At 39.2% G+C, this 20,779-nt stretch overlaps 1 protein-coding gene across 1 annotated transcript; it reads right to left on the bottom strand.

Annotated features, from left to right (window-relative positions):
- Positions 1-1,237: 1,237 nt before the first annotated feature.
- LOC129779222 (uncharacterized) lies at positions 1,238-6,332 on the bottom strand. Its single transcript, XM_055786574.1, has 6 exons — positions 6,053-6,332; positions 5,792-5,992; positions 5,393-5,721; positions 2,010-2,159; positions 1,681-1,944; positions 1,238-1,624 (listed from the first exon to the last, which is right to left on the bottom strand). The coding sequence occupies exons 1-6, from the start codon at positions 6,125-6,127 to the stop codon at positions 1,522-1,524; spliced, it is 1,122 nt and encodes a 373-aa protein (XP_055642549.1). The 5' UTR covers positions 6,128-6,332; the 3' UTR covers positions 1,238-1,521.
- Between the last annotated feature and the right edge of the window lie 14,447 nt (positions 6,333-20,779).

The raw sequence follows: 20,779 nt of genomic DNA, 5'->3' as shown, positions 1-20,779 counted from the left end.
CTACATTCGTATTGCTTGATTTTACACAACAAATTATGTAAACGACTCGATGTCGCTCATTGCGACCTTGTATTGGAACGAATTTTTAATCAAAAGTACGTTGAAAATACATTACCTGCTGTTATTGAGACTAGGCGCAAATTGAGAAGCGTATAGCGCGAGTAACTTGGTGCGACATAGTGCTCGGTTTAGTGGCTGATGAAAACAAATAGAACGGCGCAAATTTACCAGGTGATACGAGATTGCGTAGAGCTCGTGAGACGCGACTCGCGTGACGTTGTGGCTTAACCACAGTTAGCAAATAAATATTTCGCGCAACTCTGTGTGAATCAGAAAGAAAGCGTTGGAATAGACGAACAAATCAGTGAAGCAAATATTTTGGATTTCCCAAAATAATTTCAAGTAAATTGCGTGAAAAAAGAATCCTGTGTATATAGCATATCGAACAAATTTTAGAGAATTTCTGATTCGATTGGAATGAAAATCTTCAAAATTCGTTTGTAGCTTCTTCTTCAAACATGTTCACGGACACTTCAAATCATACTGTTCGTAGCAAAAATAGTTATTAGCATCAACACTATTTCATTGGGGGGTCTCCGTAGCCACATTGGTTGCGCGTTCGCTTAGTAAGCGATCGATCGTGAGTTCAAAACTCAGGGCCCTCATTGACCATCTTTGTGTTGTTACAGAATAGCTACGTCCACGCAACAATCATCAGCGATGGAGATCGATCCACGGTCGAAACAAGATCGATTCATCCATACAACTGCTCTGCTCTGCAAGACACATCGGGCTGCTGTTCTATAAATAACTCAACAATGATCATATCAACTGTCTCCGCTGTCCGGTGGTTTAACTGGATAATGGAAGAACAGAAAGAATACTCTTACGCCTAAATGGCTACTGTGTAAATGTACCATATGCAATGGTATAGAAGGAATACTGGCGAATGGCAACTGTGTAATGAGCTATAATTATAGATATGATAACCATGTGACAAGTACACGATTAAAATTCGGCTCTGTTACAGCTAAAATACTAATGAGCCTAAAATTATTTATTTAATGGGATAAAAATAAAACACTATTTCATAAAATCGTGATCTGCTTCTGATTTGTCACCCATACTGAAAGACGTAGTCTCACTTTAAAATTTAAAAAAAAACGGTTGCAACAAATGTTCCAGTTCTAGTGTCTCATAATAATCATAAGAATTACTGTTCATATACCATCTCATTTAATCGCAACGAAAAATAATTTAGATTTAATTTAATCAAATTTGTATATCCTCCTCTATGGTCTACATATACACTAGCTGGGAGTTTACTTCCGAAGGTTCTGATGTCAGTGAAGACTTCGCATAACATCGGTCCAATAGACTAAATTTAGGCAAACCTAGTATAGTGCGTTCTCCCGTTTGTGTCTCTCACTTCTCACTAATTTAAAATTGATTAAGCTGAATAGTGATTAGTACTGAACGCTTTTTCCTGTATAATTATTAGGGAAACTTTCTATCCTCCATCTAGTATACCCGTAGTCGATTCCACTCATCAAATCCAGCCGAATGGCCCGCATTGCGAACGACGAAAGACGACCCATCAAAATGCATGCGACGTTCTTCGCGACTGAAATTAGTTGAAATGATTCGGTACAAAATACACAACACAAAAAAAAAACATACCGTACGAAGAGATGCGACGTCTGTCCCATTGAGGCGGTGCAGTGGATGTACGATGTTGTAATCGTAGCCGAACCATTAGTAGGGCTCGTCCGAATGTTGCACCGATTGTTCATTCTGGCAACCTTAACCAAACCATCCACAGTTTGCTGAATGCGAAATCCGTTGAGATGGAAGATCTCCGTACCGTCATCATTTAGCCAAAAGTTGCAGCACTGGGCAATCTGATTTGCCTCCTGATAGAACTGAGTACCAATCCGCGACCCGCTAGAGTAAGAGTTAGATGTTCATTGAAAGGAAACTCGATAAAAATGGATCTGAGCATAATTTACTTGTGGAACACCGGATTGATATAGTCGACCTTTGGATCGATGTTGATTGCATCCGACGTAGTGCGGGTTCCGGCTGCATCGACCAGATAAATAAGAGCACAACCTTCACTCGTTAGGCTGATTCCCTTGTGCCACATTTTGGCATAACGACTGAAATGTTTGAATCTCATTGATTATCTGTATCGTGTTGGTACCTTACATGAATAGCTTTGATAGTATTTCAGGTATAATAGTAAACTACACCCAAAAATAATTTTTAGCACATGTTTTGGCATCCTGATTTATTACATTAAATGAGCCTAAAAATAACATAAAATACGCTACTCCCTATTACTTGTATATCATTTGTATAATATATATGCTATTTTTCGAAAGCACGTAATAAAGCTTTTCGTATTGTTTGCCAAATACACAGCACAGACAGAAAAAGATATAGATTCTCGTTTATGCTATTATTTTACCTTTTAGAAAACACTCTACAACTTCATTTTGTAATGAGGTATAATATTATCACGCACATAAGCGAAAGTACTAGTAGCTATGTGGATAGCGTGCTCGTGTAAAACAACCTTGCATTCCAGCCAGCCGGTCTTGGTCCGATCCCCGTTGTCACCGTATGGACTTTTTTTTGTGTACAATCCCAAAAGAGATGAAAGAAGAAAAATGAAGGAGATGTCTGCTCCATACATACAATCAATTTTTAAGCCTTCAGAACAGCTCATTACTTGCGCATTTGACCCTTCAGCACACGAAAAAGCATTATGCCTGCCAAAGATTAAATGTTCTCTGCCAACGCTAGTTTGGGTGTAATCATCGAACAATGGAGAGGAAAATAAGTTGTGTATATTGTGTGAATTTGGATGTTTAGTAGAAAGAGACGACTGAAAAGGACCGATGGATTTGTAGTGTATTTGTTGTACAATGTTGCCTTATTGTAAACTATTTTTCTCAAGTCACACACACCGATACTGGGAGCCTTCAAAATATCATCATATTATCGCGAAAATAACGAATTTTTTTTTGTTTCTATGAAAGAGAGAAAGTGAAAATGACACAAAAATATCACTTTTATTCATCTTTCCCGACATCATTTCACAAATATCCACTGCACACTGTCACATTATACGCATATTCAGTGGGAACTCCACAAAAAGATCTGTTTTTAATTGATGATAGACTTGCCGAAAAGAAGCGTTTTCATATGGATGTGGAAGACAATTGAATGTAAACACAAATATTGACGTCACAATGTGAAAAGTAGCTATGGCAGTGCATGCTATCACGCACACTACGCTCGCAAATTCTGCCATATGCTCCACCTAATAATCCTGCTCATGGGGATATACCAATGATGTACATATCGAGGTGAAGCAGTAGGCGAAGTATACTTGTATTTGCATGCAAAAATTCGTGTCGTAATTATTTGCGTTCTCTATGATATGTATATGGCAAAAACAAAACAATGTTCAAAATACTCACGGTTTCATGATGATTTGAACTCAATTTCTCATGAAATCTTGTAACGGTTTGTTTTTTAACAAATGGCAATTGTACTGTTACTTATTGCCATTATTTGTATGATAAAATGGTCCAGAGAGCAGTCGTATTCTTAGTCCTCGGAAGCATTTACATTTTCGGTGAAATGGTGCTTAATTGAACACTATTTTCCCACATCATACACACCAACACTGAGAGCCATAGTAATATATATATGGTACGGTAAAACTAACGAAACTTCGGCAAAACTAACGTTCGTTTCTATGGCCTTGGGGGAGTGGAAATGTTGTACTGAAATATCGCTTTTATTCGTCTTTTTCAACGTAATTTCACAAAAATCCACAGCAGCGTGCACATTTTAGTCATAAGCAGCGGGAACTTAAATCAGATGTATGTTTTTCATTGATAAAACGGATACTGAAAATAATATTTTCATATGGATGTGCTAGGCAATCGAATATAAACACAACGACTGACGTCACTTTTTGAGAAATAGTTATGGCAGCGCATGCTCGAAAAATCACCATCTTCATTACCTTTTTTCCAGAACTTTGGGGATATACCCAGCTGTATGACACCCACCATGTTTTTGGTGCCAACATCTCAAACATCAAAAGTATTTGTTTTCTTCAAAACAGCGATCCGCGTTGGCGCATTGCGATTCGTTTACTAGTTTAGGGGAGCGTCAACGAATAGCTGATTTTCAGTCGGAATGAACGTTTTCGAAATTAAAATTATGAATGAAAATTAGCTTTTCTATATCAAATTAGCATTCTATTTGAATTAAAAACATTTTTGTTTGCAGGTGGTGAAAAAGTCTCTCACGAAAATTGTTTATGAAGACAATTTTATATTATAATAAAAAAATCAGCAACACTTTTGGAATTGTATAGCCATATGGTTTAATGAAAGTCAGAAATACGTGTTTCAAGTAATTTAATAACATGATGTGAAAATTTTCATTCAAATTTTTTTTTAAATTATTTAAATTTAAAAACCGGCTTCGTGTCTTCTAATCTGATAGAGATTACACCAACGAGTTTGGAACACAAATTATGGCCCTAATTTGAAGTCGCCACCAGACGTCGACACCATCACGAATTACTAATTTACCCAGGGGTATGACTAAAACGTCAAATCCCTTATATTGCCAGTGTACCCAATATTGCTGCGGTTCACTGACATTTTGGTTCCATCAATTACTGTTGTTTACAACTCGGTCCGGTTATATAGTCGAATAGTGGCTAACTTTAAACGCCATGTTAAATGTTAACAGCTCCATGTGAAACCGAAATATGAAAATCGCTCATGCAGTTAGGAATAAAGCATACTATCTCCGTGATTTCAACGATTTCAATCCTCCCAAATGATATGTTGGTAAACAAATGACGCCATATTGATTTTGATTTTGGGTAGCCTATATTCAATTGATGTCTAACCCCTGAATTTACCACCATCTGACATATCGTGATGTCGATGATGAACTTTTACATCAGAGATATGCGATGACAGTAGGTAGAGTGAGATAGCGATAATCGTGTCATACACCTGGATATACCCATTTCAGTTATGGGCCGTGGAATAATAATAAGTCAACATGAGTATTGCGCAACTCTGTGTGAGTGAAACATATGAAATGTCTGACTTCACTAATGAAAACTGTTCTTTCTCTTACGATTCTCTCTGCCAAAGTAGACATTGGGTTAATCAAGGCGAATGCTACAAACTGTTCTTCAAAAACATAATTCAAAGGGAGTGTGTGCAAAAATCTAGTTGTATGTCTAAGTCTTAGACATTCTACGAATTCAATAAAATAAACCATATTGTCTCGCACACACATAAAAATATAGCAACACTCGGATCGAACACAAACATAGAATACTCACACATAGGGGTTCTTCTTTCTACCATCGAACACCACAATATCAACGCGCGACCCGTTCTGGAAGACGATCCCGTTCGGATGTGTCAGTGCAGACGAGGTCCCCGTGCTGGACAGTGCGATGGTGACTCGTTCGTGATGATTCATCAGTTTTACCGAATGGTCTATTGTCATCTCGATGACCACGGAGTTGCGCAAACGCAGTTGAATGATGCCATTTGCGAGTACTGTTGGTCCGAACTGGTGCAATGGTTCATAGTTCGAAGAGGGCGTTGGAGAAACTCCTCGATGTTGCTGCTTTTGGTAATACTGGAACAATTTATTGGAAGTTGTCTAGAGGGATAGAATAATGCCAAGCAAATGATGAGCATTTACGAAAATAGTAAAACACCACATTACTTACACTTTCGTACGAAGCCAACTGATCCAAGGGATAGCTGGAAATGCTGCTCCAAACCCGGCTGTTGACCGGAAGTTGGGTTGGGCCGATATAACCGATTTCGGGCATGCTTTCCCCGCCGCGTAACGCACGAGCAAACGTTGAGGCTCTAACAGGGCAAACGAATGGTGGAGCAGCAACGTTCAGCTCGAAATCCTGCTTAATCTGAACAGCATAGAGCGTTATAATTTTCACATTTTTCATTGGTCTAGGAATCTCACTTACCTTCGTAAAAGGACTACGGTGCTGTGAATGGTGCTGATTCGACTGAATCAAATTATTCGAACTGGATGACGCCATGTTTTAAAGTCGTGAATAAATATCAAATAGAAAACGATTCTGACATGCACTGAAAATGGCGCGAGGTATTACTTTCTCCACACGTTAAGCGCACTTTAGTTTTAAAGTATTTAGCCAAAAAGAAATCACACTTATCACTGAGAACTTTAGATGCGTGCAGAATTTTTTCCCCGTTCTTTACTGACAGCGCTGACGAAGTGAATGCGCTGCCTTTTCGAGTATTGATTTTCTATAGCAACCATTAGCGTGTTGCTACGCGTCCGTATCACGCAAAAAGCGCGCCTACTTCGATGCACAACGCAATTCGTTTTGCTCCCTCATTTCCCCCCTCGTGAATTGATGAGATTGTTGGACATTCCTCAAGGTGACCGTGCACTGTTTGCCCGGAGGTCAAATATTTGATATTTTTTGACAGATAAGGTTTGATTTGATATTTGTACAAACACTATTTTGTTTGCCACTCTTAAATTTTCAACAGTGGTAAACAATGTCAAACACCGAACATGGAAAAAATCCGCTGAAATATTCAAGGTAACCTAACCATGTATCGACAGCTTCGAAGAACAGACTGAAAAATATTTTAGACATCCAATAATTGAATATTTGCTTGTCGTGTTTTGTGTAGAATATATTTGATCAGTACACGTTGACAAAATTTTATCTGTCAAAAAGAGTCAAATATTTGTCACATATTTGACTCTTTCTGACAGCTAAAATTTGATCAACGTGTACTGAGTAAATATATTGCACACAAAATTATTGGCTGCCTAAAATATTTTCTTCGGTCTGTTTGTCAAACCTGTCGGTACATGGTTAGGTTACCTTAGATATTGCACTCAAATTTTTCCCATGTTCGATGTTTGACATTGTTTGCCAATGATGATATTTAAAGAATGGCAAACAAAAAAGTGTTTGTACAAACTTCAAATCAAACTTTATCTGTCAAAAACTGTCAAATATTTGAACCCCGGACAAACAGTGTACGGCCACCACCAGATTCGAACGACGCGACGAGCGAATGAATCACGTTTTCATCTTGAAATTAACCCTCCTGTACTCGCGTGCAAAATCATAACTCGTATACTCGCGCACGGTGTCACAGACCGAAAGTTGAATTTTTTTTGTCGTTATTGTTCAGCCCATATATTATAAAAAAACAATATCTCCGAAACTGTAACTGTAAAAAATAATCATAAGCCACCGATTAGTTTATAGTTTACAGTTTAGAATTCTTCCACAATGCAATTCTTTCACAAGTGTGTATATGTGTGATCCGGTGTCAAAAAGGACTAAAATCAAATAAAAATAGTGCGGTGTTTATCGTATGCATTATATTCAATAGACATTCTACGCCAACATTAATTTATAGGGGTAGTAGGGGCAAATTGATCATGGGGGGCAAAGTGGTCACCTGCTTGTTTGGTAGTATAACTATTGACTATTGAAACCGTATTGACAGTCACCATATGTTTGAAGAATTTAATGACTTTTGAGTCACCCTGTATTTCAGTAGAGCTGTCAAAATGTCAAAATATGAATAAAAACAAAAATTGCTCTCTCGATAGCCATTGGGCCGTAGTTCTGTGCGCATGGTATCTAAGGAATTTCACGTGAAATTTAGTACATTCAATCTGATATGTTGGATCATCATCAGTTGGACCACTGTTCACCTATTCTAGGAGGTGAACAGATATTTTGTTCAATATCAGCGATTAATTAGCATAGAGATTTCTTTCATGTTTGGGGGTAAAGTGGTCATAGGTGTTACAGGGAAACTTCGATATAACGTACCCTCGTTATAACGTACCCTCGATATAACGTACACGTTTCCAAAGTGTAAAGGAATTTTTTTTTCAATATTTTTTTTCTGATAAAACAATGAATTATCTGTATTGTGATGCTAAAATAAGTTTTGTACCTTCAATCAATTCCGAAATACAGCTGGTTTTGTGATTCCGGATTCTAAATGAATCAATCTTTAATCAACAGTACGAAGGTAAACATCATGAGAAAGGCTGGCTTCGTCTTCTGATTGAAGTTATTCTTTAATTTTACTAAAACAGCAACACACTAATTTATTATAGACTACGTTTGTGAGCACTTTATTATGCTTCGATATAACGTACAATTCGATACAACGTACAATTTTGAAAGTGGAATGTACGTTATATCGAAGTTTACCTGTATTCACATACAATGTTCTGTTTACTAAAGCTGATATACCTCGTCACATTTTGCTCTTGAAGAGGTTTCTTTTGTGGAATTGATCCTGGAAAAATATGCCACACCAACTAAACGAAGCCTTATAATGCGGAAAGTTATGTGTTTTGTACTACATTTTTGTATGCATGAGAAAAATTAAATTGAGACTCTAGGTGAATAGGCCAAGCTTATTTCATACATGTACCTACTATATCAAGTATGATTTGAACAAATTTAGACGAAAAAAACGCATAAATCTATCCCATTCAGCTTGATATTTGCGAGTGACCATTTTGCCCCCACTAGCTGATTTTACCTCCAAGCAAAAAAAAAATCGATTTTTCACCTTTTTTTCTAATGATGAAAAATGTGCTATTTTGAATTTTGACGTGGGACTACGTCTAACCGAAGTATATGGGGAGTAAAATGAAAACCTAAACACAGAACATGCAGGAAAAAATTAAAGATTCCGAATGCTTCTAACTCGAATATTTCTTGCTGGATCGGAAAGATATTTGTATCAATTGATAGGGAATATATCTACGCGTTATTTTTCATTAGATAAACAATTGTGGAGGCGATCTGGCGTAGTGGTAACATCCATACCTCTCACGCAGAGATCACGAGTTCAATTCTCACTACCGATATTCTTCCGAAAATGGAAGTAAAAGTGACGAACCAGCCAAAATGTGTTGAAAGTCACTATAGTAATAGAGAAAAAAAAATTAGATAAACAATTGAATAACTGTGAAATGTGAGGCGTTATCTAAACGCCTTAACTGCCTCGTTTTGGTTGGCCTGATTTACGGTTTCCCTAACACAGCCATCAAAACCAAGCAGCCTTGGGGAAATCGGCATTGCAAATACATGAAAGTATGAGGACTTTTGTTCTCATCGAAATGTGTTCCCTACAATCAAATTTTCGTGCATAGGGTAACACGGAGTGAGTTGGGCATACGGGGTGATTTGGACCACCCCTTTATCTCAAAAAGTATGGCTCAACTTGGATTTTATTATAATGTCATCCTTTTCTATTGTTGAACCGTATGTATCTACCGCAAAAAAAAACTTTGGTAAGATTCGACAGGTGGAAGGAAACGGTGGCATGAACACAACAAGCACTTTTTGTCATTTGTCAAAAAATGTCAGTTTTCCGATCGTGGTTTTAAGGTTTTCCCCGCTGATTAAACAAACTTTTCGTGTATTGTGCAGTAAAGTTCTGTTCGTCTAAAGAAGAAGAACAATTTGATGCAGCGAATCTGACAGTTTGATAACAATGAATGGAATCAATTGCATTTTGATTTTTGCATGTTGTGTGGGGTGACATGGACACATTTCTGTGGGGTGAATTGGTTCTACAGGTTTGAGGCTTTTCTTTGGTCTAATTGATTCCAGATGCCGCTGAATTACAAAAAAGGATGGGCAGACAACGTTGGAAGAAGGACACCTGGTATCAATTCCAGAACACTGTTACTGATTGTAATATCATCCCAAAATACTTTACATTAACATAAGTATGTTTTTTTTGGTGAAACATACACTGGTCCAAATCACCCCGCATCAACTTCTAATGTTCAAAAATCATCTCTTTCATTTTATGATATATTTGGTAATATGAAGCTTGATATAATGATTAAACATTATTGATTGAGAGAAAACAAGTGCAGCTATTGGTTTGGAAATTTCAGGCGATTTACTTAGGTGGCCCAAATTCCCCCCTTTTCCCCTACTCCGATGCAATGTCACCGTGGCCTTACTCTCCGGATATCAACCAGACAGTGCTTATTTGATTGCAACCTTCTTGACGGGGAATGATATAATGAACCTCGTTCCCACGCTCAATCTAGCCGCAATCTGTGTCAATTCTTCCTCGAGACCCATGTCAGTAGTGCAGCAAACAGGTTGCACTGGAATCCGCACCCGACTCATCTCAATATTAAATGAGCTGGAATGAATAATTGGTTTACGCTGAATTCGCTTACCAAAAATCTGATTATCCTTTTTTTTTGCTTTTGGTGCTGCTGATGTAGGTGTTGGCGTTAATTCGGTTAACAGTAAAGTGCAGTTCATATACGCGGAAGCGTAACGTCTGCCTGAGGTAAATGTCATTTTTAACAAATCTTGCCGACGCCGACGTTTATGGTATATGTGAACGCGTCACGTTACAATTTGCTGACTTAACGTCGACATTACGTTGTATGTGAATCGTACTCAAGGTTTTCGGGTTGGGTGAATAATCTGGCTGACATCCCGATTTAATTATTATTCGTCTCACTGCTAACGGAATCAAATTGGGTGGTAAATTACCGGGAAACATCCATAAGGGTGCATTATTTATACCAATTTGTTGATCGTTTTGGATTTAATTGCTCGCAAACAGTTCACTGGGCACCACAGTGAACCGCAGTCAATCATCACCGAATATATTTAAATGAACAATTGCTGTTTTTGTTCACTTTTTTGCATTGTTCTGAAAACGAAATGAAATGAGATTTAAAAAATTAAACATATAACAAAACAATAATGAAAGATTTTATATTCCCATAAAGGCGCGTTCCGTTTTCAATTTACAGAAAGAAGCATTGTAAAAATACAAAATGTATTATTGAAGGTTAAAATTATATCCATTTATTTTTTTTTAAGATTAATTGATTTAACTGATTAGGATTTATAGGTTGGTATCTCACCGAAAACGTATGTTGTCTTCTGGTGCTTGCATCGATACTGGTTTATTGGAACAAACAAGAGATTTCACATTGTTTTATGAATACTTATCTGAAGTTTACAAACGAATTAATAAATTTTGTTCAACTTTCATAATCTCTCAAGTCATACATTTACTGCATATAATCTCTCAAAGTATGCTTTAATAAAACCAGTACGACACCGTTGTTCAAATTGAATACGACCGCAAAGGGTTAAAGTGGTCAAAACGGACTGTTTTTCGTCTAATCAGGCGTGGAAATGCTATAAAATATTTACTCGAAAGATATTCGTCCAAATTCATTAACTCAAATATAAGATGAACTCTACTATCTCTTATTAAAACATGAATTGTGGACTGGAATTATGCTACTGAAACGTGAAACGATCAAAAATGTTTACGGGTCTGGACCTAGGGGCACGTACGGGATCTTGACATAGAATTGTGATTGTGTGTTGTAATTGTATTTGAATTGAGTTTTTTTCATTGCTCAAAATCTGTAACTTTTTCTCTTTTGATACATCAAATGGAAGCCTTGAAAAAAAAACCGTTTCCTGTATGAACTTGAGTCTATTAACACGTTGAGCCCAGCGTGAAGGAAGTGAAGCGGGCTCCTGAGGAAGACATATCAAGCTATCATAATCTGATAGATGCGTGAGTATGTCCTTTCGAACCTTTAAATCAGCAGCCAGTTAAATTCATTAATTGCATTTTTACATAATTAATTTACATAAATTGTTAGTAGCAGGACCTACACGATGAAGACGTGAATTGAGCCCGAATTGATTGAACTGTGGGGATAATAGAGTAAAACCATCTTTCAAGATCATCCCTCCATTGATTCTGCCAACTTATAAATGTTTGTCCGAAAAATGAAGAATAACGCATCTTCTCATACTGTGAGCTAACGCCGGATTCCAGGCAAAAAGATTATACGTTGCGTCGAGGAGGAAAACGAGTGGTTAGTGCAATCGAAAAACCGTACCCATTGTAATCGTCTAATTGTTTATATTTTTACTATATTTTCTGTTCGTGTTTCAAGCAAAAAATTGCTAGATAAATTTCCTGTCTAATGGTATATAACTCAACATATATCGCAATAACGATTTTGAATAATATGAGTTTGAAATCTCTCAATGAATCGATACATTTTTCGTAGAGTGATCCCCCTATATAAAAATCAAAGACATAGTCCTATGTAAAAACGAGAATCAAATTTGACGTATTTCTTCTGAGTGTGCATTTATAAAACCTTAACAACCCACATTTTGTAGGTGTGCGTGATTGCGTGAATGCGTGAAACGCGTGCGTGAATGGTTTATTTTAATTTTGCTCTTCAGTTCCCAAAATGGCGTCCAAGTAACACTTGAAGATTTCTCTCGCACAACGCGAAATATATGTTTTCGCACGTGAAGTTCAAAATTCGCTCGTGATTTTCGCTCGTGAATTCGTTCAATTTACGCACGTAAAAACAAAATTGGACTCCGAAGAGCATATGCGGCTGAAAGACTATATTCCACCGGGACCAATGTGTCAAGAAAATCCAGGAGAAACTTCTGCTGTCTTTCCTCAACAAACATGACAAACCCGTTCTGTGGAAATTGAAGATAACGACGGGAGGTGAAAGACAGTTCAAAGCAAGGTGGAACTCGATAAAATGATACAGAGTGTCGATTTTCCTACCGCTTCATACTGGTGGAGAGCGCTCGAGTGTTCTTGCGTTGTCAAATGTAGATTGATGGTTAATTAAATAGGCCATTAGGCGGTTTTGAGGTTTTATTGATGGAATAGTGGTGGCGATGGCACAAACATAATATCCCCCGTGGACATGTGTATGTGAACTGGAACCGTTACCGTTATAGCTCTTTCACCAAGAAGAAAAATAACGCCGACGAAGCTTGCTCATTCATTCCACGCCGACAGCTTCGAGAAGTCGCACGCGCTTTGTGTACGTCCCGTTAGTGTGATCGGATACCGTTAGTGAAGCTATTTTTTCCCGCATTGGTGCTTATTAGTGTCGCGCGTGAACTGGATACAGTGTTCGCGATAGCAGAGAGGAAAGGTTCACTTCAGCCAAAGTTGGCAAAGCGTCTGGCTTTTGGTTTTCACCATATCATCGCCATTACTATCGGCATCAGACATCGGTGGTCAATCCCACACAGTGTGAAAGCGTGAAGAAGCACGCGGAGCGCCCAGCACGCAATCAACCGAGCGTCAAGTTCAGCTGCACCGGTGGGTGCGTTTAGGTATTTAAGAGTAAATAATTTTTAAGATTTGATAGTTTTAAGATTTAAGAAAAATATTGTATTTTTTAACTACCGCATAATCATGGCAGAAGGGGAAAGAGAGTTTCCTAATATGGAAACCTCTGACTCCGAAAGTAATACCGCTTTAGTTGTGCAAACGGCGGCAGGAAAATCGCTAAAGCGAAATACCACTTCGGAAGAAGAGTCATCCCACCTCAAAAAACCCCCCTCGAAAAAACTCGCAACCCTCTCCTCTCAATCCCCTGAACCATCCACTTTAACTCAACCCCCGATCTCGCATCCCTCATCCGTGGCTTCCGATCCCCCTCAACCATCCACCTCCTCACCCCCCTCTATCGTCACCGTTTCCGCTCAACCATCGACCTCGTCTTCCTCCTCCGCTGTCTCCGCTCCCCGTGTCAAGATCAAGTTGTTTTCTTCCGGCCCAAACCAAACGGGAAACCGCTCAATGTAATTCAGATCATGAAAGATCTGTCAAAAAATTATTCCTCCGTGGTTGAAATTTGTAAAGTTAGACCGAACAAACTACGTGTTGTCGTGGCTGATCGGAAGCAAGCTAACGAGATTGTTGTCGACAACCGGTTCATACTAGAATATCGCGCATATGTGCCCTGCCATATCGTAGAAATTTCGGGGGTGATAACAGAAACGGGTATGACGAGTGAATTAATAAAACAGGGAGATGGCAGATTTAAAAAGCTTCCTTTGACAAAAGTTAAAATTTTGGACTGTCATCAATTAGGAAAAGTGTCCCAGGAAGAGGGAAAAACAAAATTCACGCCGTCCGACTCGTTTCGAGTAACTTTTGCTGGTTCCGCCCTCCCTGACTACGTTATGGTGGACAAATTGAGGCTTCCAGTACGACTCTTCGTGCCAAAGCCCATGACTTGCAACAAATGCAAATCAGTTGGTCATACAGCAGATTATTGCGCCAACAAGGAGCGCTGTACCACTTGCGGAGAGCAACATGTTGGGAAATCCTGCAGTGCGACTGAGCATAAGTGTCCATATTGCGGGGGATCCCCACATGAGCTCTCAGCTTATGAAACTTATAAGAGTCGCTGGGATAAACAGAAGCGCTCTTTGAAGCGCACAACAAGCGGACACAGCTAACGGGAGCACACCATTTATTATCCAAGGGAATCCCCGGCGTAAAAATGTAACCACTCCCAAAATTCAAGCACAAGTCCCTCCGGTGATAGCCCCTGTTAGCTTGCCCAAAAAATCGAGTGCAACGGATAAGCAAAATCAGGTTCCTCCTGGCTTCCGTGGGAATAGTTCACCTTCGAATGACCCAGCACTTGAGGGGCCATCAAAAACCCCAAATGTCCCTGTTTTTCCGTCCAGTTCAACTTCCCAATCGGGATTTATAAAGTTGACTGACATTTTGGACCAAATCTTCATGTGTTTTAATGTTTCCGACTCCATCAGAACCATTGTCACCGCAATGCTCCCAGTATTAAAGACAATTTTGCAGCAATTGATGCAAACATGGCCCCTCCTTGCAATGATTATCTCTCTTGATGTCTAATTTAAATAGAGAGGTCGGAGATATCACTGTTCTACAGTGGAATTGTCGTAGTCTTATCCCTAAACTGGATACATTCAAATTTTTAATTCATAAGTTCAATTGTGATGTTTTTGCTCTGTCCGAAACATGGCTTTCTTCGCGAGATGATCTCTCTTTCCACGATTTTAATATTATACGCTTGGACCGTGATGACAGATACGGAGGGGTGCTATTGGGGATCAATAAGTGCCACTCATTTTTTCGAATTGACCTTCCACCTATTGGAGGGATCGAAGCTGTTGCTTGTCATGCAAACATCAGAGGCAAAGACCTCTGTATTGTCAGCTTGTATTGGCCTCCGAGAGCTGCGGTTAGCCGCAAACAACTTGATGACATGTGCTCTCTCCTTCCAGAGCCACGATTGATCTTGGGAGACTTCAACTCTCACGGAACTGCCTGGGGGGAACAGTACGACGACAATCGTTCATTGTTGATATATGACCTTTGTAACAGCTTCAATATGACCGTTCTGAACACTGGGGAAACAACACGTGTACCTAAACCTCCTGCTAAACCAAGTGTTCTTGACCTCTCGCTTTGCTCGAATTCACTATCGTTAGATTGCAAGTGGAATGTAATTCAGGATCCCAACGGTAGTGATCACATGCCAATCAAAATTTCCTTCACCAATGGGTCAAATTCTTCTGAATCTATAAACATGGCATATGACCTCACAAGACACATTGACTGGAATAAATATTCGGACGCGGTTGCTCTAGCCATCAATGCCATAGATGGTTTACCTCCATTAGAGGAGTATAACTTCCTTTCTCGTTTGATTCATGATAGCGCAGTTCGCGCTCAAACGAAACCCATCTCAGGTTCCACCATTCGCCGGAGGCCTCCCAATCCATGGTGGGATAGCCAGTGTTCCAAGCTTTATCAGGATAAATCGAATGCATTTAATGCTTCTCGGAAACGTGGAACCCCTGAAAATTTTCAAACGTATTTAGACCTTGAGAATCAGTTCAAAAATTTGATCAAAGGGAAAAAACGTGCTTATTGGCGAAATTTCGTGGGAGGTTTGTCACGAGAAACGTCAATGAAAAAATTATGGAAAGTGACTCGAAACATGAGAAATCGTTCTTCAACGAATGAAAGCGAAGAATATTCACATCGGTGGATTTTTAATTTTGCACGGAAGGTTTGTCCTGATTCCACTCCTGTGCAAAAAATAATTCGAGATATACCACAAGATAGGTGCGATCTTGATTCCGAGTTTTCGATGGTAGAATTCTCTCTTGCTCTCCTTTCTTGTAACAATTCTGCCCCAGGATCGGATCGAATTAAGTTCAACTTGCTGAAAAACCTCCCTGATGTTGCGAAAAATCGCTTGTTGAATTTATTCTATCGGTTTCTGGAGCATAATATTGTTCCAGATGACTGGAGACAAGTACGAGTTATAGCTATTCAAAAACCCGGAAAACCCGCGTCCGACTTCAATTCGTACCGCCCAATAGCAATGCTGTCTTGTATACGGAAATTGTTGGAGAAAATGATCTTGTTTCGCCTTGATCGATGGGTTGAAACGAATGGCCTACTCTCAGATACACAATATGGGTTCCGCAGGGGCAAGGGGACGAAAGATTGTCTTGCGTTGCTTTCTTCAGAAATTCAAATGGCTTACGCCGAAAAAAAACAAATGGCTTCAGTATTCTTGGACATAAAGGGGGCCTTTGATTCTGTTTCAATAGAGGTTTTGTCAGACAAATTACACTCTCGGGGTCTGCCGCCTCTATTGAATAATATGTTATATAACTTGCTTTGTGAGAAACATTTGAACTTTTCTCACGGAGATTCGGCAGTAAGTCGGGTGTCTTACATGGGCCTCCCCAGGGCTCATGTTTAAGCCCCCTTTTGTACAACTTCTATGTAAGCGACATCGACAATTGCCTTACACAAAATTGCAGCCTAAGACAACTTGCAGATGATGGAGTGGTGTCTGTCGTAGGATCAAACGAATCCGACCTGCAAGGACCCTTACAAGATACTTTGAACAATTTTTCAACCTGGGCCATTGGGCTAGGGATCGAATTCTCCACGGAGAAAACAGAGATGGTGGTTTTTTCTAGGAAGCATAGACCAGCAAAACCAAAGCTTCAACTTTTGGGTAAACCGATCACTCATGCTATGTCATTGAAGTATCTTGGGGTCTGGTTCGACTCCAAATGTACTTGGGGGGCCCATATTAGGTATCTGAGTAAAAAATGTCAACAAAGAATAAACTTTCTCCGTACAATTACCGGCACCTGGTGGGGAGCCCATCCCGAAGATCTTATAATGTTGTATCGAACAACTATTCTCTCAGTGATGGAGTATGGCAGTTTCTGTTTTCAATCAGCTACCAAAACACACCTCATTAAACTCGAGCGAATTCAGTATCTTTGTCTCCGTATCGCGTTGGGATGTATGCCCTCAACGCATACCATGAGTCTCGAGGTTTTGGCAGGCGTACTCCCACTAAAAGATCGCTTCAAATTATTATCTCTTCGGTTCTTCATCCGGTGTAAGGTTATGAACCCATTGGTGATCGGAAATTTTGAGCAGCTGATCGGGCTAAATTTTCATTCTGGATTCATGACTTCATATCATGAATTCATCTCCATGCAGGTTGATCCTTCTTCGTATAATTCCCAACCGTGTTTGTTTTCCTGACTACATCAATTCCTCTGTACATTTTGATCTGTTCATGAAGGAGAAAATCCATGGAATTCCAGATTATCATCGATCGGGGATCGTTCCTACGATCTTCAATGCAAAGTATGGGCGTATCAATTGTGATAATATGTACTTTACTGATGGGTCCTCTATGAATGAGTCCACAGGATTTGGAGTGTTCAACGAATCTTTTAGCACCTCTCACAGTCTTCAGAATCCTTGCTCAGTGTATATTGCTGAATTGGCAGCAATACACTGGGCGCTGGACAGCGTCGCCTCACGACCTGTTGAACACTATTACATTGTAACGGATAGTCTTAGCTCTGTCGAAGCTATCCGTTCAGTGAGGCCGGAAAAGCACTCGCCATACTTCCTTGAGAGAATACGAGAAATTTTGAGTGCTTTATCCAGACGCTGTTATGTCATCACCTTTGTCTGGGTCCCTTCACATTGCTCAATTCCGGGTAATGAGAGGGCTGACTCATTAGCAAAGGTGGGTGCGATTGAAGGCGATATTTATCAGCGTCAAATCGCTTTCAATGAATTTTACTCTTTAGTCCGTAAAAATACAATCGCTAACTGGCAACGCAAATGGAACGAAGATGAATTGGGCCGGTGGCTCCACTCAATTATCCCTAAGGTTAGCCTCAAACCATGGTTCAAAAGTCTGGACTTGAGTCGGGACTTTATTCGAACCTTCTCCCGACTCATGTCCAATCATTGTTCGTTAGACGCGCTACTTTTTCATTTTAATCTTGCCGACAGCAATCTCTGCGTTTGTGGCCATGGTTACCACGACATCGAACACGTTGTTTGGTCGTGCGAGTTGTATCTTGTCGCCAGATCGAATTTAGAAAACTCCCTTCGGGCTCGAGGAAAGCAACCCAATGTGCCGGTGAGAGATGTGTTGGCTCGGCTAGATCTTGATTATATGTCCCAAATATATGTTTTCCTTAAAGCCATCGATCTTCGAGTGTGATGTTCTTACATCCTTTACCCCTCCTTTTCGTCCTTCGCGAACTATCGGTTCCCTTCCTACTAACATTAGAATAAGTTAAATTGTGAATACATATAGATGTAAGGATAGTTTTAAGAATTGAGTGTGAAGTGTGAGTGTGAATGAAAATGTGAATATAAATGCGAGTGTGAGTGTGAACATTGCTACAATATCCTTACATCCCATCCTTTTCCCAATCAAAGTGTGTCACCCTTCTAAACTCGAGTCGACCGCGAGTAATCGGTTTCCTATTTTATTAACCATAGAATTAAGGAAACATGTTAATATTTTATAGTAAAAATATATTTAAGAGCGTGGCTCCTTTAAACCTATGTAACTGAGCCTGTAAAAATAAACGGATTAATAAAAAAAAAGCTTGCTCATTGATCCCGTGCTCGTCGTATTATTCTAGTGAGAGAAATAATGAACATTTTCAGTTGATTTTAAAAAACCGCGGGTCCATCCACACCACTAAAACATTCTACTGTAGAGTTCGATTCGTTTTCGATTCGATTCATTCTAAAATAATACCCGATGTGATCTTCCTACAATTTTTCTCTGTATAATCTTGAATGGACCACTATAAGAAAAATAAGATAAAAATGAATATTAAATTTAACCAATATATACGCATTATTCTTCGACCCAATTTTGACCGTTTCTCCCTTTATAACATAAGGGTACTTTTTGAAAAGTAGCAAAGTTTGAAAAAATTAATTTCAAATTCTTAATCAATTTTTTGAAAATAAAAAATATTGTTTCAGAGTGAGTGAACCATTACTTGTTAAAGAGAGAATAGTTTCCTAGAAGTCAGTAGAACCTCGATTATCCGCGGAATAGTCTGGCTATGCCACCGCGGATCTCGAAAATTGCGGATAACGCAACAGATGACTAAAAAAGAGATGCAAGCACAAAAAAAAAGATACTTCAGCGTGATAACTATGTTTTATTAATACAGGAGTCATTAAACTATCCATCTATAAGGTCGTGTACACCAGAAGTCAAATAATGTGAAAGCTATGATCAAAACAAAAAAGCTAAATTCTACTACTCACTGATAAAACCCGGGAAAGTCCATAGCATTAGTATGGAACTCGCTTTCGCGGATAATCGAGGTATACAGTAGAACCTTGATCATTACAGAGAATTCGATCATTACAGATTATTTTTAATTTATCTACAAAATATTTAATTTTTTGATGATGCACCCAGAGTGTTAACTTCTTCCAATCAATTTTAGAGAAACATGTGTTCCTGTTATGCTCAAATATGTGACAAAATGAAACCCCAGAAATTCTGTCCGTTCATTTGATACCCAATATCGTAAAATGCAAACTGAGTGCTATGAATTCTCTAGCAATGAAAAGAAATTTCAACGCTTTTTATTATGATGTCAGAGGAAACAAAAGTGGGAAGAAACTCTTTCCAAATGACAACATGCGATAACAAGGCTTCCGATTTTTATGGCAAGAATTCGTACTCTGTTGACTCGTGCAGCGTAATTTCATACGGGAAGGGATTGTTCCCCCTCCGCAGAGAACTCAAAAAGCAATACATTTTCTAAAACCAATGGGTCGAATCGAGTACGGACGGCGGGTAACGATTGGAACGTCTTTGCGCCGAGGAACTTATTGTCGACTACATATTTATTTCTTGTGAAGGAAGTGGAGAAAACTTTCGCATTGGATACAGTATCTCCAGTACCGGCAGCACCTCAACGAATCCGTTCCGTGGTGGGATATGCTCGTTATCTCTATAATTTCACTTTTTCCCGCTCAACAGGGGACGAAAGCGAGCGAGTGATGATGATATTGCACTCGATGAGTTACGAAATCGATCGCTTCGAAAGTGGGGGTGGAAAGTTTGCCGTTCTATTATTGTCATATATCATGTTTCACGAGAGCGGGAAAAACAATTTAATAAAGGTTATGATTTTCCATTAGCGAAGATTTATTCCTGATTTGTACTGATTGTTTGGCAAACGAAGCATTGTTTTCTTGCGAGGAGAAATGTTGGAAAAATGTCAAGATTTACGGAGATCATCCCTATGATTGAAGTAGTGATCCGCGAGTTCTTCCGAATGTTTTTGTTTTTTGCAATGCTACGAATCGTTTACCTCTTGAGCTCAAATCTTCTGAAGTGCCACCGGATCAAATTGCTGCGCCTTCGGTCATGACAATGTTACCATGAAACCATCGTGAGGGGCTGGACTGAAAATATCATTTGCTTTTTGAACGTTACGGGTTGCCTGTGA

This window comes from Toxorhynchites rutilus, chromosome 3 (genome assembly GCF_029784135.1).
Source record: "Toxorhynchites rutilus septentrionalis strain SRP chromosome 3, ASM2978413v1, whole genome shotgun sequence".
NCBI lineage: Eukaryota > Metazoa > Arthropoda > Insecta > Diptera > Culicidae > Toxorhynchites > Toxorhynchites rutilus.
The sequence above is the reverse complement of the archived record's forward strand: the minus strand, read 5'-3'. Positions and strand labels throughout refer to the sequence as shown.